Source organism: Littorina saxatilis, linkage group LG14, assembly GCF_037325665.1.
Source record: "Littorina saxatilis isolate snail1 linkage group LG14, US_GU_Lsax_2.0, whole genome shotgun sequence".
Classification (NCBI taxonomy): Eukaryota; Metazoa; Mollusca; class Gastropoda; order Littorinimorpha; family Littorinidae; genus Littorina; species Littorina saxatilis.
This window is the reverse complement of record NC_090258.1, coordinates 20,142,172-20,169,090: the sequence shown is the minus strand read 5'-3', so window position 1 is coordinate 20,169,090 and position 26,919 is coordinate 20,142,172. Positions and strand designations below refer to the sequence as shown.

General features: G+C 42.1%; 1 protein-coding gene across 1 annotated transcript in view; it reads right to left on the bottom strand.

Moving 5' to 3' along the window:
* Positions 1-26,622, bottom strand: part of LOC138947321 (semaphorin-5A-like) — a 43,831-nt gene extending 17,209 nt beyond the window's left edge. The window contains exons 1-16 of the mRNA XM_070318768.1: positions 26,493-26,622; positions 25,774-25,982; positions 23,234-23,335; positions 21,192-21,402; positions 19,510-19,598; positions 18,038-18,070; positions 17,409-17,575; positions 16,165-16,300; positions 15,643-15,791; positions 14,797-15,007; positions 14,060-14,136; positions 13,587-13,717; positions 11,700-11,864; positions 10,767-10,940; positions 10,127-10,300; positions 8,029-8,214 (exon numbers count right to left, since the gene is read on the bottom strand). Of these exons, the coding sequence (XP_070174869.1) occupies positions 8,029-8,214; positions 10,127-10,300; positions 10,767-10,940; positions 11,700-11,864; positions 13,587-13,717; positions 14,060-14,136; positions 14,797-15,007; positions 15,643-15,791; positions 16,165-16,300; positions 17,409-17,575; positions 18,038-18,070; positions 19,510-19,598; positions 21,192-21,402; positions 23,234-23,335; positions 25,774-25,982; positions 26,493-26,559 (2,281 nt within the window). The 5' untranslated portion in view covers positions 26,560-26,622. The remainder of the gene's footprint in view (positions 1-8,028; positions 8,215-10,126; positions 10,301-10,766; positions 10,941-11,699; positions 11,865-13,586; positions 13,718-14,059; positions 14,137-14,796; positions 15,008-15,642; positions 15,792-16,164; positions 16,301-17,408; positions 17,576-18,037; positions 18,071-19,509; positions 19,599-21,191; positions 21,403-23,233; positions 23,336-25,773; positions 25,983-26,492) is intronic.
* Positions 26,623-26,919: the final 297 nt, after the last annotated feature.

The following is a 26,919-nucleotide window of genomic DNA, read 5'->3' as shown; positions in this document are numbered from 1 at the left end:
GATTTATGCAAACGATGTTGATTTCGGTTTTGACTAAAATTAACATGAAGGTAAACCTGTGTTTAGCAAATATATTTTTTTCTGATTATAGGCTTATGTCTGTAAATGACAACATTAATGTGACCCTCCACCACGAAATGAGTCGCATGTCACCTCGCGCGGTTCTGCGCTAGGCTTAATATAAGTCCGGGGAGTGTCTGGTAACAGTGTGAGGGTCACCTTAGTCACAGGCTTATAACTCAAACAGTTTTCGCTCTTTTCTGAAACGGTTTTCACCACTGGATAGAGCATAAAAATACTTGTTAGAAAAATGTAAAAATATGAAAATCATGTAAAGGTGACATGTGACTCATTCCGTGGTGGAGGGTCACATTTGAATAGTAATAAATTAGTTACTTCGGAAGCCCATAGTACATGCTGTATTCTTATAATACTGGTAGAACACTTTGCGTTATCAGTAGACCACAGGACACATGCGCTTTTTCATAATTTACCCAGAACAGTGAGAGAGCCACCCAACACGAAAACGCACATGATATCGACAAAAGACTATATAGAACATCTGCATTCACTCATCTATAACGGATTAATGGTAAAAATGCTCCATAGGAAAAAACACCAAAGGGTAATAGATATATAATAAAGGTTGTTGTCATACAGATTCATGCGACATTTGTAAGTATACTATAATAATATAATAATAACTGGACATTTGTAAGTATACTATAATAATATAATAACAACTGGACATTTTTAAGTGCCTAACCTATGGCTCTAGGCCTTTACAAAAGAACATATACAGAATAAAAGTATCCATGATAAACTTCTTTTAAAGCTTTGGAACTATGTTCGGTGCCATAACAAGTACTGTTTTCTTTCTTTGTTTTGTGCTATCATGCAAATAAAGACTGACATTTTTCTGTAAAGCGACGAATATATTCACTTAAGTTTTTGTCGTTCCACGTTGAGACTTGTTTCAAACTGCCTTCTTTTACATTTTAAATGCTTACTTTGATACTTTAGAATTACTCTTACTCATTAATAACATGCATCAATTCGCTTCGTAAAGTATTGTGTTACTGTTCCCTTGTTTGCTGACAATAATATTGTTCTTCTCCTTCTGCGTTCCCGTTGCAACATTGATTTAAAAAGACGGGTTGATAAATAAAAACAATAGGACATGTGCAAATATCGTTATATCCTCAAGAAAAGTATCAACACAAACAATATCGACAAAGAACAGAGTATTCGAATGTAAATTTACCTTACATAAATCGAACTATTATTTTTTGGACTGAAGTTGAGAGAAAAGAGTGAAAAGGTAAAAAGTAGAAAACATAAATGGTTTAACAGTGTGCACTACTACTATTAATAGCAAATATTTGTCAGCGACATTAAGTCTGAAATAGTTGATACAGTATGAAAGTAGTCTTAATGCGTTGATACCCTTTTCAGTATTGCACAAAAATCACCCGAGCATAGTTATTTCCTCTGAATTGGAAAATAATACCAACGAAAAGCACATGAAAAGCAGAAGTATGAATCCTTACCAATTTCAAAAACACCCGAAAAGCATGGCCATTAGAAATACTTTGATTATTGTCAACGCACAGAATCAGACAGGTTTGACAAAAATCAAAGATACAAACAAAACGCCTGACGTCAGCAATCCGCGAGGTTTAAAGTAATGTATGTACACCAAAACTTCTTTGACAATTATTCCTCCCTTTGAAAGCGTACATGACGAATCTTAGGGTAAGCAATTAAATGAGAAAGATTCATCAAACAGAATCAACAACTATAGTTACAATAAATTAGGGTTATAAAGACTTCCAAAAACTCTACGCTTATGTACAAACTTTTCATAACTGTACGTTTTACTAAATCAGAGCTGATAAAAAAATTGAAGTATAAGTCATATATTACAGTGAAAAAAACAAAAAGGAAAGTCTTTCGCTATCTTTTGTACACTTTTATTGACAAAATAATTTTTTTCTTCAGCAAAGTCAACATCACCTATTACAACATTTATAAGACAGTAACATTCATTACAATATTTAACGCCCTATTGTTCTCATGCAAGAGTAACATCTCTGCACATCAGCTATTTACATACATAATACGTCGCATGAATATTACAACGAGTTTTTGTTGTTGACTTTAAGGAAAAAGCATTCCATGGAAGAGCGACGGATTTGGGAGAAGAAAGGCTATGAGCAGTAAAGATCATGCACATTCTCAGATTGCTACTTTCTTACAAGTAAAAGAGCATTTTAATAAGTCATGAGAACATATGCCTAAATTGTTAAAGCTTTACACAACCACCCCCCCCCCCAAAAAAAAAAAAAAAAAAAAAAAAAATTCGTTGATGGACCTGGTGAGTTCTGTTTTTACCAGAAGTTGGTATTGCAGCGTATGAAGACAGCTATTTTATGAAAATTAATGTATACAAAACAGTCCAAAGTCGGTTCAATGTGTTGACTGTTCTTACATTGACACAGCAACTGCATTAAGAATAAGAATCTTTCGTTTCCATATTTTAAGCATTGCCATTGAAATGAAGGACAAATAAAAATGGCGAAGAAAGTCTCTTATCATCTACATCATACTTTTACAAGAACAAATCCCAAGAAGAAGAAAGATGAAAATGATGAAAATGGCTACGAAGGTAATTTCCTAGTAAACGATAACACAGGACACAAATCATCAAACAAAACACAAATGAATTCACACACAAATTTGATTCAGTAACATCACAAAACAGCCTGTGTACAACTGGATAACTTGCAAGAGCCACGAGGACAACTAGAAGTTGCTTTTCCTAGAATAAGGTGAATTCTATTTACACTGTGAATCAACAAATGCTTATTTTTTTGTCTCGGAAAATGTGCCGGAGTGTTAGAAATGGTTCTGATGATTCTAATCTAGTTTGTGCGATTCCCCTTTCTTGCGAAAACCTTGAGCAAACGAAACCGTCATTCATAATACAAAACTCCAGATCTACAACTTTGCTGGATACAAAAATGTCAGACCCGTGTACATTTACAGTATCCAGTAAGCCAAACAAAAAGAACTACAAAAATATCAACAAAAGCTCACGGAACTCAAACAAGAAACACACGAGCTGCTTAACAAAAGAAAAGAGAACAAAACATCAATAGTTTCTTTTTCTCCGCGAAACTCAATGTCCTTTTTTCTCTCTCGACGAATCCTTTTAACCGGAATACTGGGACGTTGTGACAAAATATTCGAACTTTGATGCAAGTTTGAATATTGGTATATTCTGCTGGAAAGTCTCTTATAACTATGCACTGCTTATAATGTGTCCATGCACTGGAAAAGCGGTTTCTGCGCTCACTCTACTATGCATGCCCGTAGCTATGGAAACGTAGATATTTGCATGCTAGTTTATGCTGTTCTGTATACACTGGTGTATAAATAATCATACTGTCTTCGCTGTCATGCTGTCTAAGCCACATGCTGAGTAGTACACGTTGAGTTAGTTGTGCTTCTTCAGAGTAGAATAACACAATCAAACTGAATGATTATAATAATAGGCGGTAACTGAATACTAGCTTGAAATCATTAAAACGTAGCTCATGCTTGATTTTCGTTAAGGTATAAAAACAGATCGATTTGTAATATAATGATTTATACACGGTATGAATATGCAAATTAGAATCACAGCTTGCATTTCTCTCCCCTGTTGTCATGACTACTTGCTTGCTCACTGAGCAGAATGCTGGGTAAATCGAGTTCTCTGCTCCGATCGAGCAACCTTTAATCGAATCAAACACAATTCACTGTTCTGGGATCTGAAATGTTCTTCATTTCCAAAATTTCCAAGAAGATCTTCTTCGTTTGCAGAATCTCCAAGGTCTCAAGATTGTAAGCTAGTTTCACTTTTGTAACAATTTATGTGCATTCTCCTGCTTTCATCATGATTGTTTTATTTTAAATGCACGCACCATAATTATGTCAACCATTTTAATGTAGAGAAGTGTCCATTTTAAAGACGAAGATGAAGAAGAAGTTTGTGTTGTGGCTTGTTTCGCATGCCCGCCTGTAGTTGTTGAACAGACCTTCTGGTGTACTGTACTGTTCACTTTGTCTTGCACGTGATGCAAGGAGTCGCACTGTCTGCACAATCCAACTGCTGTTGACCATTTCTCGTCGTACACACGGGTATAGCTTTGCATGTTTTATTTTGAAGAGTGCAATTGTTTTTTTCCGCATGGCACTGGAGTCTTTTGGGAGTCAGTCCACCCTTCTTCGGGAGTCACCGAGTCTAGAGGAGTGGTTTCACTATGTGTAGGGAGTCACCTATCAGGGAATCACTGTGGTCAATGTTATTATCACAAGACGTCGCGTCGATGAGAGGCGAAAAGAATACGTTGAAGTGAAGGCGAGACTAGGGCTAGAAGAAGTAACAATCCTCTGGTGAAGCTGGGATTCTCTTGATGACCATGTCGATGATTGCAAGTCAATCTGGCTCATGACCGGACATAGTCATAGCTTCTCACGCGGAGAACACCATCAGGATTTGCTGTTACCAATCTAAGTCTTTCCATCGGTAATGACGCATAGCAACGTTGTTGTCCCTTATATTATCAAACTGGAGACACGACAATTCTGCCATGGGTTGTGTTGACACTGCTGTCGTTCTTGTGGTTTTGGTCAAGACTATAACAGCCCGTGAAAACAGGACGACAAGTGTTGCTCACGGACGCTATGGTGATTCGATCATGATGCCTTCTCATCAACTTTGAGCCGAGGCTTTGGAAAGTGTCTTGAAGGAACCAAGGTTGTTGGTGCCAGCTTTCCACCAAATAAATCCTGTCATCTCGTGTCGACTGAGCTCCTTGAATGCAAGCTTAGCGCTGTGATGACACATGATAGCAGTCTCAAAACAGCTGATGATAAATTTGATCCTCTCTTCGCATCACCGGCGTTATCAACTGATCGTAACTTCTCCCATTTGGAAAGTCACGGGTACAGAAATTAAAAAAGTGTTAGAACATTAATTATCTAAAGCATGAATTCCCTAAAGACGAGATCCATATTGTGGAGATCCAATTAACCAGCTTACTTCAGATCTCTTGATGCTTGAAGGCAGTTTTCCTTCCCCTAGATTTCAGAATGTACATGTAAAAAGTTATTTTTGTCTTAATCTAATATATATGGTAAAGTGGCCCAAAGAAGGCCACCCGCTACAGTTAATCACTAATCATCGAAGACATTCACTGTTTCTGAAGATAAATGTATAATCAAAGAGAAACTGACGTCGATTTTAAGTGACTCCCCAGAACGGGAAACATTCTTTCTATCATCACCAAAGTGTCTTGTAAAGAAGTAGACAATCCCGTTTGAATCGTTGCCATCTACACTCCCAAAATCACTGAATAATGAACAAGGGTGAAGACGAATTCTGACGTACACGAGCGAAGACCAACTCCTCATGAAAGTTCTGTGACTCATCTAAAACCCCGAATTCAGAGAGAGAAGGGTGGGTGGTGTGGCTTGGCAAGAATGAAAATCCTCACGTATAAAAGTCCACTGACTCCCAAAAAAAGTTCAGAAAAAAAGCTGTATCAGGAGTGAAAAGAAGAAGCCTTGAAGCCTCTATCCATCCTGAGCTTTTCCCCCTCCTTTTTAAGACTCCCAATAGTAGCTAGGCAGCGCGTTCAAGTAGTCCAGCAGAATGTCCCAGTAATCCGGAGACACTAGTCATCCGTAGCCGCACTTCTGACAGACGAGGAACACACCCAGCGTCCGGCAGTTGCAGTACTTCTGGAAGAGCTTCCTCTTGTACCGGCAGAACTTTCGGAGGACACGGTCCACTGACGAGAAGGTGTCTATGGAGGTTATGGAGTTTCTCAGTTGACCTGTGGAGTAGACAAAACAGGCCAAAGGGTCTTTGGTTTTTAGCATGCACCACACACAAGTTTTGCCTGCTAACACTACAAGATGGATGGATGGATGGAAGGATGAAGGTATTGTGGGGCTTTGGTGATAGGAAGGGTTGGTCGGGGTGAAGCCAAACTCATACAGCACACACGCACAAACAATATGAAGATTCAAGAATGAAGATAGCAAACCAACTTCCTTTTTACAACACACTCCCCTAACCGCTACCCCTCCCCCCTCCCCCCTCCCCCCACAACGTATTTGGGAAATTCATCTTAGGAGAGGCTCTAACAGTGAAAAGGTTACACTGACTGTGACTGACGTACCTTACACTTTGAAAAACTTCCCTAGGATGGATCTTTGGATATTGTGATCGAGGAGCTCTGGGGATGAAAGTGTAAAGAATACGAGGGCTGGGACTGGGGCTAGAGGTGGGGTGGGGGTGGGTGGTTGGGGGGGGGGGGGAGAGGGGTTGGGTGTGAGCGTAAGCAGGGAACTAAAAGCGCCTCAGCGATCATGTGCACGTGCACGTGCACTCCGCCCCACACAAGTAGTATGCAACAAACAAAGAAACAAACAATGAAACTAACAAACAAAGAAAAAAAAAGAAAAAAAGAAACAAAAACAGACACAAACAAACAAACAAACCAAGAAACAAACCAAGAAACAAAGAAACGAACACACAGGGAGAGAGTAGCCTGCAGACCCAAATGGACAAAAGCTAGCCAATGATAATTTTGAGGGCAAATATTAGGCAGAGAAATTGGAGTTTCAAGCATATTTAGGGTGAGTTAACCAAAATATGAAAACTAGAAATATGAAATAGGGAACATGGTGAAACTGAGTACCGGTAACTTTCTAGTAGTTCATTTATTTAAAAAAATGTGATTTTTTTTCGTGTCTAAATCTAATTAAAAACCCCACATAATTTCAAATCTTGCTCTAAAATGGAGCATCGCCTGTACTATGGGCGTGCTCCCAATCAATACTTTAAGAAACAACACTTGCTGTTGTTAGGACAACAAAGTTAAACACAACATTATATGTAGAACAGTTTCTGAATTCATTCGGTATTAACATGTCACAAAGAAAAGAGACACGAGACTTTTTGTAAGAGAGACGTGAAAACATGAGCAACAAACAGGCTAATAACATTTACAAACAGTCAGAATCTGAGCGACAAACAGGCTAATAACATTTACAAACAGTCAGAATCTGAGCAACAATATATATATATATATATGTTGAAGCATACACCCTCTTACATACTACATGCTCAATTAACAGAAAACATCTATTGATCTACAACGACCCCAAAGAACACTCAAGCTATCGGGAATCCAATACATGGCCCATTTTTGGGGGGTTCCCTGATAGCTACATTGTCTGTCGGGTCTTTGTGTTGTTGATGAGTGATGAGTAACACAAACAACAACGAACAGTGGTTGATGATGGAAGACACGTTTTTCTCAATCGTATGAAAAATCGAGTTGTCCCAGGATGTTTTTGTTTGTATTTTTATTCTTGAATGTATTTTTTTGAAAATGTGTTCGTTTATCATAAGACATCAGACATAAGATCATTTATTGTCCATACAATTAATTACAATGGATGGAAAAGTGTGTTTCCGACTTAAGCCTTGCAGCAAGAATAAAACACGATGTATACGCAAACACAGTTAATTTAAAGACCAAACAAACAAAACGCATTGTTGCAGATGGATTGCATGAAATGAAATCCCGAATGACTACAGAAAAATACGCTGTTCAACTCGATTTTTCGTTGATGTGACCCCTATAAAGAGATGAACAGAGTAGGGAATATGCTACGTGTATTGAACAGGGCATCAGTTGAAACAAGGATAAACCTGAATGTAAAAGAACACCGACATCTTCCCAAACTTTATCGAAGAAGTAACGGTTTCTTGACTATCATTCATCCTTTGTAACAATACAGAAGATGTCAAACGCAATCATCAAAATGTCACCACTATCAGTGATAAATGCTCCATTTGTAACAGAAAATGCCTTGTTAAAACAAAAACCACTGTTCCATCGTTGCAGCATTTTGCCCCCAGTTCCCCTACATGTATTAAACACCGCACACGATCATTTCCCTTACCTGCAGTTTGACAGCCGTGTCCGTTGTTGTGGCAGAAGCGAGCCTGACTCTTGGCAAACGAGGTCTTAATCATCTTCCGCTTCGGTACGGTGGCTCTGCAAGTGAAGCGGAACCTCTGCTCGAAGTACCCCCCTCCCGTTCTGTTGGTCTGGATCCACTCCGTCCACGGGGATATTCGAGAAATTTCTGGAAGAGAAAGTCAGGTTTGAATGGACAGTCCTTCCCGTGTGAGCAATTGTGACCCTCCACCACGAAATGAGTCACATGTCACATTTGCATGATTTTCATATTTTTACAATTTCATAAAGAGTTTTTTATGCTCTATCCAGTGGTGAAAACCGTTTTAGAAAAGAGCAAAAACTGTTTGAGTTATAAGCATGTGACTAAGTTGACCCTCACACTGTTACCAGACACTCCCCGGACTAATATTAAGCCTAGCGCAGAACCGCGCGAGGTGACATGCGACTCATTTCGTGGTGGAGGGTCACAATTCAGCTCACCATCTTAGATCTTAATCCAAACACAAGAAAGGTAGGTTGTGGGAACGTTTGTTATTGACAAAACAATACATTTTAATGTCCAATGTTTTGTAAAGCGCCATCATAGTGAGACTGTTATCTGGCGGTGAATAGCGCTATTGAAGAATGTTTTATTATTATTATCATTATTATTATGCGGACACTTAGGAAACAAATCAACAGCTTGGCTGCTTGCTGGGTAGACTGAGTGGGAATTTGTTTATATATAAATTAGTTTCTTAAAAGACACATCATACACATATTATTGGCCCTCTGTACCACCAAGAAGCAAGGCAGATTGCCTTCACCAAAAATCCGAGCTGCTGAAATACGATCTTGCTAATTGTTTGTCTTCATTACATTGTATATCTTCGCCGTGCACCTGGCCACAGCTCTTGCCACCACCTCCTTCCCTGAATACCAAAGCCGACTCACAAACGTTTATTACCTACAGTCACAAAAAATGTCAGACAAAGTAACAGGAACAGACCTGTACAAACTCAGAAACAATCCAACTTCCCGACCCGATCCCCCGGCTTCCTCTATAAGTACCCCTCCCACTCCCCCCACTCCCAACTGCCACCTTCCATCCGCCCATACCAACTCGCCATTGTCATTCTCCCAACTTCCGCCCCGTGATCGGGAGGTCGTGGGTTCGAACCCCGGCCGGGTCATACCTAAGACTTTAAAATTGGCAATCTAGTTGCTGCTCCGCCTGGCGTCTGGCATTATGGGGTTAGTGCTAGGACTGGTTGGTCCGGTGTCAGAATAATGTGACTGGGTGAGACATGAAGCCTGTGCTGCGACTTCTGTCTTGTGTGTGGCGCACGTTATATGTCAAAGCAGCACCGCCCTGATATGGCTCTTCGTGGTCGGCTGGGCGTTAAGCAAACAAACAAACAAACAAACAAACAAACAAACAAATTCTCCCAACTGCTCCCTTCCATCCGCCCATGCCAACTCGCCATTGTCATTCTCCCAACTGCCCCCTTCCATCCGCCCATACCAACTCGCCATTGTCATTCTCCCAACTGCTCCCTTCCATCCGCCCATACCAACTCGCCATTGTCATTCTCCCAACTGCCCCCTTCCATCCGCCCATACCAACTCGCCATTGTCATTCTCCCAACTGCTCCCTTCCATCCGCCCATACCAACTCGCCATTGTCATTCTCCCAACTGCTCCCTTCCATCCGCCCATACCAACTCGCCATTGTCATTCTCCCAACTGCCCCCTTCCATCCGCCCATACCAACTCGCCATTGTCATTCTCCCAACTGCCCCCTTCCATCCGCCCATACCAACTCGCCATTGTCATTCTCCCAACTGCCCCCTTCCATCCGCCCATACCAACTCGCCATTGTCATTCTCCCAACTGCTGCCTTCCATCCGCCCATACCAACTCGCCATTGTCATTCTCCCAACTGCCCCCTTCTATCCGCCCATACCAACTCGCCATTGTCATTCTCCCAACTGCTGCCTTCCATCCGCCCATACCAACTCGCCATTGTCATTCTCCCAACTGCTGCCTTCCATCCGCCCATGCCAACTCGCCATTGTCATTCTCCCAAATGCTCTTACCGTCACAGTCTTGAATATTGCACATTCTCCACTCCTTCGTATTCCCGTTACAGTTCTGTCCCCCTCTGCTGGGCTGGTTGCACCCTCGCCTTCTGGTCTGTATGCCGCCATTACAGTCCTTCGTGCACGAACTCCAGCCTGACCAGCTTGCCCAACGTCCGTTCACTGGGGGCACTGGAACCATGATAATGAGGACTAGTTATGGGACTGTATTTAGGGGGGGGGGGGGGGATACATGGGCATTCTTTTTTAATACTGATATACAGAGAGACAGACAGACAGACAAGACAAACAGACTGAAACACAGACACATACACCAACAAACACACACAGACCCTGCCGCCCACTAGCATACAAACAAACGAACACACACATAACCACCACCTACGCGAAACCCACACACAGACACACACACACATACCCCCCCCTCCCCCCCCACACCCCCACACACACACACACACACTCACACACACACACACTCACACACAAACACACACCACCCCCACACACACACATACACACACACACACCACCCCCACACACACACCCACCCACACACACACACACCCACCCCTACACACCCACACACTGACACACACACACACACACACACACACACACACAAACACATCGTACTCACATGGACAGTTAGGCTGACCCTTACACAACTGTTTTTCAATGTCATCGCCCTTGCAAAGGCGGCCCCCATATTTTGGCGGAGGGTTTCCGCATTGACGCTTCCGCTCCCGGAAGCTGTATCCGCACGTTTGGGAACAGGCTGACCATTCGGACCAGTCTGTCCACTGACCATGGACTGTGGGGGAGAAAGTGAGATGATATTCGTGGTAAAATAAAAGGAGGAGCATCATTTAAAGTGAGCCGATATTAGAGTCAACATATCAGTAATCAAGTAATGTGGAATAAAAAGTGAGCCGATATTAGAGTCAACATATCAGTAATCAAGGAATGTGGAATAAAAAGTGAGCCGATATTAGAGTCAACATATCAGTAATCAAGGAATGTGGAATAAAAAGTGAGCCGATATTAGAGTCAACATATCAGTAATCAAGTAATGATAAAAAGTGAGCCGATATTAGAGTCAACATATCAGTAATCAAGGAATGTGGAATAAAAAGTGAGCCGATATTAGAATCAACATATCAGTAATCAAGGAATGTGGACGAGAAAGTAAGACGATATTAGAGTCAAACATATCATTATCAGTAATCAAGTAATGTGGACGAGAAAGTAAGACGATATTAGAGTCAACATATCAGTATTCAAGTAATGTGGACGAGAAAGTAAGACGATATTAGAGTCAACATATCAGTATTTAAGTAATGTGGACGAGAAAGTAAGACGATATTAGAGTCAACATATAAGTTATCCAGAGGATAAAATAAGATGATAATAATGTAGAGTCAACATAGATATAAAGTAAAAGGTCACTTGTAGAATTTCCATCCTCTCGATCTCTGACGCCGCCATCCTTAACGGCGCACTCCACAGTTTGAAGATTACACAACTGCTCGTATTCATCAAGATTTGTTTAACCAATGACAATGATGCTTACTGGTGCAATTGGCAACCTCTATCCCAGCGCCTTGGCAACGCCGTCCCCCATTGGTTGGTTTTGGGTTGTCACAGGACCTCGATCTGCCCTGGCATTTGTCAACCATGGGGTCACCGCTGACACTGAATGATGACCAAGTTGACCACTCGGACCAGGCTCCATCCTCTGAGAACAAAGAGAGAACACAATGTGTCATCAGAAGGGGAAAAGAAAAACTTTTTACCCAGATTAACTGAATCGGTCCGAGTAGCCAGATAGGTCGAAGGTATGCAAGAACAACAACAGCAACAGTCAACCACCCATACCCAGGTGATTAACTTCATTTGTGACCCTCCACCACGAAATGAGTCGCATGTCACCTTTGCATGATTTTCATATTTTTACATTTTCCTAAAGAGTTTTTTATGCTCTATTCAGTGGTGAGACCCGTTTTAGAAAAGAGCGAAAACTGTTTGAGTTATAAGCCTGTGACTAAGGTGACCCTCACACTGTTACCAGACACTCCCCGGACTTATATTAAGCCTATAGGCAGAACCGCGCGAGGTGACATGCGACTCATTTCGTGGTGGAGGGTCACGTTTGTTTCTATCTACAAGAACACAAGGTACAAGAACAGCAGTGATACTTAGATGAAAATGCCACTCAGTATATTCGCAAATTGGCTGTACATTCATTTTCGCGCATTTTTAAAAAATATTTCTTCTCTCTTCTCTATTTCGCCATCTGTTTCTTTTCTTTGTGTCGCATACGTCTGTGTTTAAACTGCTTAAAGGCGGGGATATAGCTCAGTTGGTAGCGCGCTGGATTTGTATTCAGTTGGCCGCTGTCAGCGTGAGTTCGATCCCAGGTTCGGCGGAAATTTATTTCAGAGTCAACTTTGTGTGCAGACTCTCTTCGGTGTCCGAACCTCCCCCCGTGTACACTACATTGGGTGTGCACGTTAAAGATCCCACGATCGACAAAAGGGTCTTTCCTGGCAAAATTGCTTAGGCACAGTTAATAATTGTCTACCTATACCCGTGTGACTTGGAATAATAGGCCGTGAAAGGTAAATATGCGCCGAAATGGCTGCAATCTACTGGCCGTATAAAAATTTCATCTCACACGGCATCACTGCAGAGCGCCTAGAACTGTACCCACGGAATATGCGCGATATAAGACTCATTGATTGATTAAAGGCTGTGCTTTATTAATCCCGAAGTCGGAATTTGCGAAGACTTCGCAAAGTCTTTTGGACAATTATTCAGCGCCAAAGCTTCATGCAATGAGCTTCGTGAAGTAGACTTTGGATTGGATTGGATTGGATTGGATTGGATTGGATTGGATTGGATTGGATAAGATTTACAGTCCAGTGAGGTTACCCTCATGGAAATTCGGGCTGCTTTCTCCCCGGGGAAAGCGAGCTGCCATACATACGGCGCTACCCATATTTTTTTATTTTTTTCCTGCATGCGTGTATTCATGTTTCCTGAGACTTAATGCCGTGTGAGATGGAATTTTTTTTTTTTACTTTATTCCAAGTCCCACGGGTATTTGATGGACATTTTTATCTATGCCTATACAATTTTGCCAGGAAAGACCCTTTTGTCAATCGTGGGATCTTTAACGTGCACACCCCAATGTAGTGTACACGAAGGGACCTCGGTTTTTCGTCTCATCCGAAAGACTAGCACTTGAACCCACCACCTAGGTTAGGAAAGGGGGGAGAAAATTGCGGCCTGACCCAGGCCTGAACACGCAACCTCTCGCTTCCGAGCGCAAGTGCGTTACCAAGTCGACTTCACCTTATTAATGTCAGGCTTTCGAAAGTTCATTTTCAAATGTTTTAGAGTTAAACCTTTTTCAGTTTATGCATCCTTCCCCTCTACCTTGTGTAAAACTACTTACCGGGTTGGTCGAGGTTGGGGCACGAGGACACATCTTGTTCCCACCGGTCGGCGTGAGGATTGCCACCAGGGGGCGGTGTACATTTCCAACCGTCCCACCCACAGTAGGGGTCACGTGCGTTGACGCAAGCACTGAAAGCAATACCATATATGGTCAAACTAAAGGCCCAATCTATCTCAGTTATCGTACTCATGCGCGGTATGGGTTCCGTGCGTTTTTGCAAGCACTAAAAGCAAAATCATGTTTGGTCAAATTTAATTGAATGCAGGACCAATCTGTGGGTCACGTGCGCTTTCGCAAAGACTGACAACAATACCGTATATGGTCAAACTTTAAAGATAAATTTCCTTCAAACTTCCGTCCGTCCATCATCATCATCATCATCATCATCATCATCATCATCATCATCATCATCATCATCATCATCATCATCATCATCATCATCATCATTAAGATGAAATATGACCACACACCTGCTTGTCTTAAAGCGACTGCAACGTTGGACTGGTACTTTGAGAATGTTGCCGTTTGTAGACAAATACACTGCGCCCTGAAACGAAAAAAACAACAGTGTGAGAGAAAACAGCACGGTCAGAGAGCCTTCTCCCACTCTGCAGCCGTTGCGTGGAACTCTCTCCCTTACTCTATCCGACACTGCCAAACTTTTTGTTCCTTCAAAGCAAACCTTAAAACACACTTCTTCACACAGTATTTTGATTAATTTTTATTTCAATATGGTGCATTGTTGATCAGGTTTTGAATGTTTTGCCTGTGTTAGTATGCTTGCAGCTTGTATTGATGTAGTGTTTCGTTGTTCACTTGTGTGCTGAATGCTGCTGCACATGCTTTTTCGCTTTGCTTTGTATGTATACATTATGTGTGGGTTTTTTCATTGTAAAGCGCTTAGAGAGCGTAAAGCGCTCTATAAATCTCCCATATTATTATTATTATTATTATTATTATTAAAGAATGTTATGCGTCAATGGGAACCCAAGAAGTTCTAGTCTGAAAAAGATGTTGCCAATTCTTCCTACACAGTTATAACCCTTACCCAACTTTTTTCAAAGCACAACCACATGATTTTACTTACGACTTAAAAAAACAAACCCACACACACACAAAAACGCTTCCTAACCAAGGTTTTCAATTTTTTTTTCAAAATAATTATCGGCTTTAGGCCAAGAGAATAAAGAGAGTACAGCCAACTTACCTTTGTGTATGACAGTTTCATGGCCTTGACGGGTCTGGGTTTGCCGTTGGGGACGATCTTGATGTCCTCCACCAGACAGGTGATGGAGGGGGAGGAGGAGGTGGCGGGGAGACGCATCATCTTCTGGATATAGCCGTCCTCCGTGGCCAGGAAGAAGACGTTGAGGCCGTCGTGCTTCGTCACCACGAAGTCCACCACCAGGTGAGTCCATCTGCAACACAGGTAAGAGTCAGGTGAGAGTCAGGTACGAGTCAGATGAGAGTCAGATGAGAGTCAGGTGAGAGTCAGGTACGAGAGTCAGATAAGAGTCAGGTGAGAGTCAGGTACGACTCAGATGAAAGTCTGATAAGAGTCAGATGAGAGTCAGATAAGGGTCAGGTGAGAGTCAGATAAGAGTCAGGTGAGAGTCAGATGAGAGTCAGATAAGAGTCAGATAAAGAGTCAGGTGAGAGTCAGATGAGAGTCAGGTGAGAGTCAGGTACGAGTCAGATGAGAGTCAGATAAGAGACAGGCTTTGTCAACATGTAAACGTTCCAATAACGAACCTTTCTTGTTTTTGTTATACGGTTTCTTTTTTTTTCATTGTGAAAAAAGTAAGAGCAGTATTCAATAAGCTTTGACAGTTGAACTCCACCATGGAACGAGTTCACCTGGCAAAAGCTGAGTTCTGAAACTTGTATGGCATTCCACACTTTCTAGTTATCTTTTATTGTGTAAAAAGTAGGTGCAGTATTTGATAAACTTTGACAGTTGAAATCCACCATGGTGCACGTGTCCTCACCTGTCAGACAATGATCAGGAGTTGTCAAACTTTCAGAACACTCCACACTCTCTAGGCCTGCCTACCTGATCTGTTCCCGTATGATGAACGGCTCGCCGCCCTCAGGCTGGACGGCCTGGTCCATGAGTTGGTACTTCTGGGCCATCACCAGGTGGTCCGCAGACTTCTGTGACGACCTTTTCACTCCCCCTTTGGTGCTCTCGTTCACACATTTCTGGGGGAAATAATAAAAACGGAACATTTTACGTCAGAGTTCCAATCGCTAACGTATAACGTCAGTAACATGCACGTAAACAATGTATGTGCTTTGTGATTTTATCAATAATCAATGGAAGCAAGGCTCGCTGATCCACGTTTAGAAGGATCCAATGGATAATGATCTATACGTATCGACGAACCCAATTAAATGCAATAAAAACAAAAGAAACGCGTATAGATCTGAGAGTACCCTTCGGATTGTCGACCATTGGGCCCATCCGTCTGAGCCAGCAGACACGGCGGGGTTAGGTTTGGGGGTGGGGGTGAGGGGATCAAGATCATGAAAATATACTTCCAGTGAAATTGAACAGCTCCATGTGTACACTTACCCGTGTTTCGGAATGTCCGTTCTGTTGCCTCATCCAGGCTGACATGGAGTCTTTCTGGTGCTTGAACGGCCCGTTGAACGCGTTTTCAAAGTCCTCCACGCTGTACACGCACACTGCTGAACCGGCTATGCTGTTCCTGTTGATATATAGATCAAATCAAATCAAATCCAATCAAATATTATTCTGCGAGGGTTGTGGCATAGGCATTACAAACGAGTTTTTTTCAACCAGCCCTCGCCAAGAGAGGGACTTTTCTAATCACATATTTACACGGACATTCACGTCGAAAAGGAGTGAGAGCGAGTGTGAGAGCGGTAAGAGTGAGAGCGAGTGTGAGAGCGGTAAGAGTGAGAGCGAGTGTGAGAGCGGTAAGAGTGAGAGCGAGTGTGAGAGCGGTAAGAGTGAGAGCGAGTGTGAGAGCGGTAAGAGTGAGAGCGAGTGTGAGAGCGGTAAGAGTGAGAGCGAGTGTGAGAGCGGTAAGAGTGAGAGCGAGTGTGAGAGCGGTAAGAGTGAGAGCGAGTGTGAGAGCGGTAAGAGAGAGCGAGTGTGAGAGCGGTAAGAGTGAGAACGAGTGTGAGAGCGGTAAGAGTGAGAGCGACTGTGAGAGCGGTAAGAGTGAGAGTGAGTGTGAGAGCGGTAAGAGTGAGAGCGAGTGTGAGAGCGGTAAGAGTGAGAGCGAGTGTGAGAGCGGTAAGAGTGAACATGTATATACTTATAATGAAAAGAAAGATAGCGTTACATCCAAGTCTGTATTAATTTTGTGTTAGGAAAGTACGGGTCATATATACAAGCAAATGAAATTCTTAGATACGCCGTGCACACGGGTATACAAGACCCGACAGGTACAAGCAGAACACTATCTCTTTTGAAAAGTATATCATGGTGATTTAAAATGTAAAAACGTAAGAGACCCAAACTTGCAAAAAGAGATACAGGCGAACAGACGGAGAGACACACAGACATGCCGACGGATAAATCGACCAACATACAGTCAACCAGCCAGCTAGCCAGACGTGCCACCAAATCCACTTCTTCCCACAGACTGAATATGGATGTGAGGGTGTGGGTATGGATAAGTGTGGTTTAGTTATGTGTGTATTGATGTGTACATTTAATGTGTTTATATGTTTTTGAGTGAGATTTTATGTGGTGTAAGTTTGCACACGAGCCAAAGGAAAAATGTCTGTTTGTTACACTCAGATTATTATTCGAGTTGTATTGAATTGAATTGATTTCAGACTTACGGTGGCGTTGTGAAGATGGCGTAGACACGCTGCTCGTCCTCCGAATAGAACGTGCTCTGGATCTCGTCAAAGTAGAAGGGGAACTTGCCGGGTTTGGAGCAGTTGAGACGCGCCTTGTGGAACGTCGTCCACTTGCCCTCAAACAGGATCGACCCTCCTTTGTCACTCTGCAGAAAGAATGTACAGATAGATCTTTTGCTTGACATCGTCAACACATATCCCTTCTGGTTCGTATACCACTGAGGACGTAAAGTCTTCAATTAATTGGGCGAAGTCGACTTCGCGAAGCTAGCTACACGAAGCTTTGGCACTGAGTATTCAGTAAAAAGACTCGTCGACTTCAGGCTAAATTAAGGATAGGATTCACTCAGAATTTTCATCAACATTTCATCATTACTATTCGTGTGTTTACTTCCATTGCTTCAGTGAGCATGGTACCAAAAGAAAGCTAATAGCTCAATAGAAACACATAACACTACTAAAGTTAACAACACTGGTCAACAAAATTATTCACGCAAAGCATAATTTGCAATGATAACAAAAGACGATTCCAGATACTCAAAATAATAATCTTGCCGTTATCGGCAATGAAAACAAACGAAAGTTGCGTTAAAGGTCGAGCGACTTACCTTGCAAACTCTTGCTGCTCTTGAGTAAACTTTCTGCAACACACAATCAAATCGTTTTAAATAGATAAATATAGGGAAATAAAAAGGAAAAGGAACAAAAGTCAGGAAAAAGGGAAAACAGGAGAGAGAGAGAGAGAGAGAGAGAGAGAGAGAGAGAGAGAGAGAGAGAGAGAGAGAGAGAGAGAGAGAGAGAGAGAGAGAGAGAGAGAGAGGGAGGAGAGAGAGTGAGAGAGAGACAGAGAGAGAGACAGAGAGAGAGAGAGAGAGAGAGAGAGAGAGAGAGAGAGGAGAGAGCACCCATTGCACACCGGTACGACCGAACTGAGGATGAGGGTTTAACATGGATCGGGAACTTACAGGACAACCGCGGCTGTGCTTGCAAGTTTGGATAGTTCTTTCCGTGACTGAGCATCGTTTCAGTCTTACCGAACTGAGGGTGGAAAATAAGCGACAGCATTCTCTTCCAAGATATAACATGTCACGTGACGTCGTTGAGACCGAGTGAAGGTATATCTCCGAGGTATAGGGTATTCGTTCAACCCGCTGCACAACAGTAATTTATTGATACCTTAGTTCGGTCGTACCGGTGTGTAGATAGGACAGACAGACATTCTGAGAGAGAGAGAGAGAGAGAGAGAGAGAGAGAGAGAGAGAGAGAGAGAGAGAGAGAGAGAGAGGGAGAGAGAGAGAGATGGAGGGTAGGGGGTAGCGGGGTAGGGGGTAGCGGGGCAGAGAGCGCGAGAAGGAGAGTTTCACCGACTAAGAATAAGGGGAGCAATCCAAAATAAAGAAGGAATCCTTATTTCAACAGTAGCCTCCCTTGCTCTACTCTAACTCACGCGGCTGAATGCGATCTTGTGCGAGATCAGTAAGTGTTTTCACCAGACATCCAGCAAAAACAAGAAAACATCGCTTCTTGATCAGTACTTTTTGATGGTGACAGCGCGCGAGTTGTTCTGTTGATTCTGTCAGATCGTAAAAGGGCACTGTTCCGACGCTATGACATGGAAAACAAGAGGTACGCAAAACAAATGAGAGTGTAGACGTCGAGAGGAGTTTGAAGTGAAGCTGGGAGTGATGAAAAGCGTACGGGATGTGGTGTTTTTGGAGCCATGTTCAACAACAGTAGATGGTGTTGAAAGAGCAAGAATTGGTAAGTACTGAAAGAGGTGGTACACACAGTAGGTAACAACTCCCCCCCCCTCTCCCATTCTCCTCCCCCCCCTTCCCCCCAACTATTTCCCCTAATCTCTTCTGCTAGCAGAAGTGGTCTATTGGTATTTTCCCCTTGTCTCTCTTGCTCAGGCGTGCCTCATTTTGTCTGAGAGAGAGAGAGAGAGAGAGAGAGAGAGAGAGAGAGAGAGAGAGAGAGACCGACCGACCGGACAGACCCATCCATGAAGCAGACAGCAGACAGACAAATGAGCTGGCAGACCGACGAACAGACAGACAGACTCGACTTGAACGCTTACCTTTCCACAGTTGATATACTCTACTGCATTCTCCCGGAAGAAGAAGTAGACAAAGTTTCCAAACTCGTACGTGGACACGAAGTTTGGCTCTGAAACGACAAACATTTCTCATTGAGCATTAGCTACAATATCAAGCATAAAATGAGAAGCCAAAGGTAATTTACACAAGCGAAATAAAACAAGCATCATCAACCAGTCATGCGCACGTTGGCATCTACAAGTGGAGAAATGTCAACCCGTATCTTTAGCGTATCAACATGGCAGTTTCTTTTACCTATGGTTACGTGTTGGCCAGTTAAAGTATTAAGACCTGGCAGCATATTGCTTCATTACAGGCTAGGTTTACTTAGGCTACCATCTTTCTTTTCAGGGCCGGACCAAATGAGTTGTAAGGGGGGGGGGGGGGGTTCCTCCTTTTTTTTTGGGGGGGGGGGGAGGCAAATCAGCGAATTTATTTAAAAAAACAACAAAAAAACTCAAAGCAAGGTACATGCTTTTTCCAGGGGTGGGGTTCCGGAACCCCTGGAACCCCCCCCCCCCCCCCCCCCCCCCTGGGTCCGGCCCTGCTTTTCAAAATACCGACTAGCATGCAAAATAGAAACTTCCAGTAAGCTTACTTCCAAAACGGACGGGCATGCGCTGTTAGCCTAGCTGTTACCATCGACCTTTTCCATATTATTATTACACAACCAAACGAGGAACAATACAGCGCCGTGTTGAGAAGCGACACATGACAGAAAGAATGCAATCTGAAAGCAGAGGCAGCAGCTGCTATATGTAAGCTGCGTGTTTTTAAACGGTGTCAGCGAGCACGTGTAATTTCACGCCACTCGATAATGATTGGACTAATTTGCCCTTTTTTCTCTCAAAGGAATAGCAACTCTCCACGGCTCATGAAAATACTTCACAGAGTTATTTCCGAACATCGTGTAATAGAGTTCCAACTGACCATTGAGCCATTTAGAGTTCTAACGCAACACTAGGCATTCAGTGTTCGCACTTACCATTGAGCCATTTAGAGTTCTAACGCGAAACACTAAGGCATTCAGTGTTCGAACTGATCATTGAGCCATTTAGAGTTGTAACGCGAAACACTAAGGCATTCAGTGTTCGAACTGATCATTGAGCCATTTAGAGTTGTAACGCGAAACACTTAGGCATTCAGTGTTCGAACTGATCATTGAGCCATTTTGAGTTCTAACGCAACACTAAGGCATTCAGAGTTCGAACTTACCATTGAGCCCTTTCGAGTTGAAACGCAACACTAAGGCATTCAGTGTTCCAACTGACCATTGAGCCCTTTCGAGTTGTAACGCAACACTAAGGCATTCAGTGTTCCAACTGACCACTGAGCCCTTTCGAGTTGAAACGCAACACCAAGGCATTCAGTGTTCGAACTGATCATTGAGCCATTTTGAGTTCTAACGCAACACTAAGGCATTCAGAGTTCGAACTTACCATTGAGCCAATAAGAGTTCTGCTGCAACAATAAGGCATTCAGTGTTCGCACTTACCATTGAGCCCTTTCGAGTTGTAACGCAACACCAAGGCATTCAGTGTTCGCACTTACCATTGAGCCATTTAGAGTTATAACGCAACACTAAGGCATTCAGTGTTCGCACTTACCATTGAGCCATTTCGAGTTCTAACGCACCACTAAGGCATTCAGAGTTCGCACTTACCATTGAGCCATTTGGAGTTCTGCTGCTCCGTCCTGAGGTCAGCGTTGCTGTAGTGCCTGTTGATGGAGGGGTCCCTGGCCAGCTTGTCGATGATGGTGGCCGTGTACAGCTCGCCGCTGTCCGTCATGAGGGCCGTGGTGTTGTGATGGGGGCTGTAGGGGCAGATGGCCTTGCCCGACTTGGTCTCGTTGATCCGGCTAAGGTCGTCCGCCTGCAAGACACACAGTATTCTTAGCAGATGGACTAATGGATAGCTATGCAATAACTGACGGACCATGCTCGACTGGGTCTCGTTGATCCGGCTAAGGTCGTCCGCCTGAAAGACAGACATGTAGTAGATACGATACGATACGATACGATACGATACGATAAGATAAGATAAGATAAGATAAGATAAGATAAGATAAGATAAGATAAGATAAGATAAGATAACATAAGATAACATAAGATAACATAAGATAACATAAGGAAATTTAATGTCCATTTTCATTTTACATAAACATGGAATTGTTTCTTTTGGCACCACATCGCATTTGATGGGTTATTCTCTAGAGCTGCGTACCAGTGGAAACCATGTTACGAAGTTGACATTTCTTAACTTAACTGAGACATTTTAACCATACAAACTGATTTCATTAATAAGAACGAGTTCCACTTATATTCTTGGCCTGCAGAGAAAAAAATACAAATAGGCCCTACTTGCACGTTTTGTTTGTTTACGTTTAGGCACAAAAAAAAAAATAGTCTGTTTACGGTAACCCGACCGACCCTATTTTTTTCGCGCGACCCTAGACTTTTTTTTGGCAATAACGTAAAAATATGGTTTTTTGGAGAAAAAAAAAATTAAAAAAAAATCCCGACCTACCGACCCTATTTTTTTGGCCTATGTTACCGTAAACAGACCTATTTTTTTTTGGCCTTAGTAATTCACAAGGGCTTCAAAGTACGTCAACTTCGCAACATAGAAACCAAAAGTTGTGACATGGATTTGAACACTAAGAATTGAAATAAAAAAAAGACAAAAATAAATACTATGTTTTGGGTGGCATATCTGTATCATTATTTAACTGGAGTATTACTGAAAGAAGTAAAGAGAATACATTCTAGTTGCCATTTAACAGCCCTGAAAGTCCAACAAATGGTGTACTCGATCGCCTTTGGCTAGTGATACTGAACATTCACTAGCCAGAGAGCCAAGTTTACTAGCCAAACCAACAATTTGTTTCAGCAACTTTACTCGCATTTGGCGAGTAGATGAACATGTCTACTCGCCAGTTACATGTTTCTACTCGCCATGGAGAGTAAATTACTCGCCACTTTCAGGTCTGTTTAATATTCGTTATAATCATTGAAAGGACTGAAAATGCATGTAAAAAAAATGGTACACGGCTCTGGAGAATAACTCATTATTCTTTGCAGATGGACAAATGGATAGCAATGCAATAAGTGTTAGACCATGCTCGAATTCTTTGCATATGGACGAAGGGACAGCCAGACAAACACGTGGACAGCGGTCGAACAAAGAGACAGATTGACATGAACAGTTCATCTCACTGGCTTGTATAACATCATCCACCTGTATAGATAAACACATACATAGCTAGCTTGGCAAACAGCTAGACAATGATTGAACAAACAGGCGGACTTAAATGAACAGTTCATGTCACTGCGACGTTATTATAAGATCATCCACCTGTGCAGATAGACACATGATGAACAAATGTACTGATTCACAATGATTGAACAAACAGGCGGACTTAAATGAACAGTTCATGTCACTGCGACGTTATTATAAGATCATCCACCTGTGCAGATAGACACATGATGAACAAATGTACTGATTCACAATGATTGAACAAACAGACGGACTGAAATGAACAGTCCATGCCACTGCGGCGTTAATAAGATCATTCACCAGAACAAATGTACTGATTCACAAGGACTGATCAAACAGACAGACTGACGAACAGATCAGACCGACAAACAAATGACCCCAAAGACAGTTGGACAACGGTCGGTCAAACGGACAGACAGATCCTTACCTCTCTCCATGTACAGGTGGGACTGAAAGAATTGGTTCCACACGTAAACACCTTGTCATAGTCGTGTAGCAACAATACCCGCACAAAGTTGTGACAGTTATCCTGTAACATAAAACAAGGATAGTTCAAGTCCAAACTCTTTGAGTATGTATTTCTTAAATCATATTTCTAAACAACTTTTTTTTTTAACATACATGACATTTTATTCACTCAAATTGAAAAAAATCCTATCGACAACCTCACACGTACATTTAAGAAAGTATTTATGTTATGTTATCTAATTACCAAAGCCCTGCTGTATATGAATGCAGCAGCGTTTTGTTGTCGTCTTTAAATCACAGAACTTGTGATTTCTTAACAGGTAAAACGAACCCGAAGCATTTTTTGTTTTGCTTGTGAAGAGAAGTACGATCCTTTTCACCCCCACGACCAATGATTTATTGGCCGTTGAGATCCGACTCTTGAAATATGATGTGAACACCACTGTTTATCATTTTAAGCTGAAAGCGTTCTTGAATTTACTACAAGCTGTAGAAGGTCCATTATTTTCAATTTATCTTTGAACATTATTTGCTCACATCGAAAAAAACCGAGAGTAAGCTAACAGCCTTAGAGACTAAAGACCAAAAAAGCATGATATACTGACAACATGATAAGGGCGTGATAGCACAATCAGTATTTGCCTGCAAGGTGTGAACTAACACCTAACGCGAGTTTCTAAGTTGACTTCTGTCCAGGCGGCAAATTTATTGAGAAGGTGACAACAAGAAATTAGCAGCTTTTATCTGACATAGAGAACACAATATCAAAGCAGAGCAGGGCTGATTTAAGGGCTGTAAAACAAAAACCCGGAGTAAAGGAGTTACTTGACCCTGAAAACACTTCAGCTTTGTCTGATCACATTTCTTTGACGAGTCTTCATTGGCGAGAGAAATCTCACCTAAATTCAATACATCTATTCTCAATCGGATCGGATCGGATCCAGTGATCGCGTTCACACTCATCCTGAACTCAGGTCAAAAATGAGTTACTTCCCTTCGGGTCTCATTCTATCCCTGACAGGATGCCTTGGTTTTCCTTCTCTGGAGAGGAAATCGACCTTTTACATTTTTAGAGCTTTTCGTAATGTGTTATGGATATAAGCAGATTTGCGATCGTCGATAATGATTTTTCATGGTGTTGTGTAATGTTTAAATTACAAAGGAATTGATATGTAAGACAGTTTCAAGCGAGCTATCTTTTGCGGATGTATTTACTGTGCAAACAACTCTAAAGTGTCACGTGATAATCAACTTTGGCTTCGGCGCGCGCCGGAGCAGACGATTTTTTCTGTAACCAGTTGAGAGTGATGCAACCATATATCACGGTCTCCTTCCGACAACAGTCTCAAAATTTCGACTTGTTTTGACCTTAGAACGATGTCTTTATCATAACTGTGAAGAACAGAACGGAGATCACTGTCGAAGTCGGCCAATCTGCAATCATTTTGTCTCGCGAACACTGATCTCAAATTTAGATCAGTGCTCGCGAAAAACATATGGGAGATAACTCTGTATTCTCGTGTTGATAGATTCGCGCAATAATTCAGCATGCTGTCAGAGAGAAACTGGCAATAGCCGTGAACCGATGATTATCAGAATGGTTCGCACTCTATTGTGTTTTAACCCTGTCAAGTGCCATTACCTGCTTAATTTGTTCGTGACAGTGGCTCGAAGTTCAATGGCTTCTCTCTGCCAAACTCAGAAGGACCATTCGTCTTTTATTTTGTGATTGTTTCAACTCGATGACCCACGTACATCACCTTTGATGCTCTAATACATTCCACCTTGTTTAAAAAATGTTAGTTAGTTAGTTAGTTGTTGCTTTTTTGGGTCCAGCGGACCATATAGGCCAAATCAGAACCCCTTTAAAAAATGTGAGCGATTCCATAAGTTGACACGGCATGGATCGGAGTCGGGATGTAAGGGGGGGGAACCGGAATCATGAACCTTTGACCTGAACAAGCCCGCCTCCCCCCCCCGTTAATACTTTCTTTGCTCTTTAAAGGCGTTCCTTAATTGAGCCCAAAGTTGACTCCGAAAATTCAGGGTAAAAAGCTTTGAGGCCACACACAAAAAATAGTCTGTTTACGGTAACATAGGCAACAAAAATAGGGTCGGTAGGTCGGGATTTTTTTTTCATGTTTTTTTTCAAAAAAACATATTTTTAAGTTATTTCGCCAAAAAACAAAGACTTTTTATTTTTTTATTTTCCAAAAAAGTTTTTCTCCCCCAAATACAAAAAAAAAGTCTAGAGTCGCGCGAAAAAATAGGGTCGGTCGGGATACCGTAAACAGACTATTTTTTTGTGTGCCTAACAACAGGAATGTTTATGTCCTACAGGCTAAGCAGTGTGCCTCGGACTGGACAGATTTTATATGATAACGGAAAGAAATTTAACCAAAAAAACCCATCTTCGTGCAGCGGGCTTCGTAAAGTAGGCTTCGCGAACTCGACTTCGCCAAATTAAAACCAGGCTTTAGCGACACACAACAAACTCACCTCAGATTGTCCAGAACTTGTACAGCTTAGCATGTGATCAGGGGGTGACGTCCAGTTTGTTGCTTCTAGGACTGCAAGATCGTCCATGGAGAGACGGAACAGCGAATCCCTGCCTCCCACCAGGATCTGGTTTCTGTCCTCATCCAGTACAAGCTGCGTATAGCCCACCAAGTTCACGTGTTCAAATATGTTGCCTTCTATTAATAATTCTGAAACACAGGAAAAAGTTTGCAAGTTTTAAACACAGAATGATTTTGTACACTGAAAAAAAAGTCGGCGGAGATTTTTTTAAGAGAAGTTAACAAAAGGAAAATACGTGAGTGTATTTTGAAGAGGCAAAGAACATTAACAGTTTGACAAAACACAGAAAAGTTGTATGTATTATGCGTTTGGTTTGAAATAATTCAAATATAGAGATTTAAGAGGAAAACAACAAACTAAAAACGTGTATGCATGCATTTTGCAACGCAATGGCACAGGACTTGAAGAGGATAGCATGGATAAAACGTAAAACTAACAGCTCAACACTGAACTCGGAATTCGTGCAATTCTGATCAGTATTTTACTCAGATGATCCAGTGATGGTTTCAACTTAGCAATAACCCCTGTCAACGTCGAAAGTGACCTGCTAAAGTAAGACTTAATTCACATGTTATCACACCGCTTACTGCAAAAATAATGGACACAAATGCAATGATTTTTCTTTCTATGCTACGCACCTGATATTTTAAAACACCACAACACTAGAATGATCACAGAATGCTTGAAAAACCAGGCAGACTCCATCTTCACACAAATCACACCAAACTATGTACAAATCAAAGTCTGTAACAACCACACAGAACGATGCTTTCGCTCGCACAACCTTCTCATGTAATAACGATAACTCTAGTGGCAGAAAATAAAAGGGCCTCAATGACCACCGGAAGTGCGGTGTTGTCACACTTAGGGTCTTGGATGACGAGACTGTCGCGAGTTTCTTAATTACCGCTTTACTCTAAAGAGGGAACGCTTGGTAACAATGTTCCCCAATAGCGGCGTAGGAGTGGAAAGCATTTGCGCGCAATTTCAGTTCCAACAATCGCGGAAAACGAAGAAGCTGTTCTGCTGCAGCAGGCTTAACCTTCGCAGACATTTTAGGTCTCC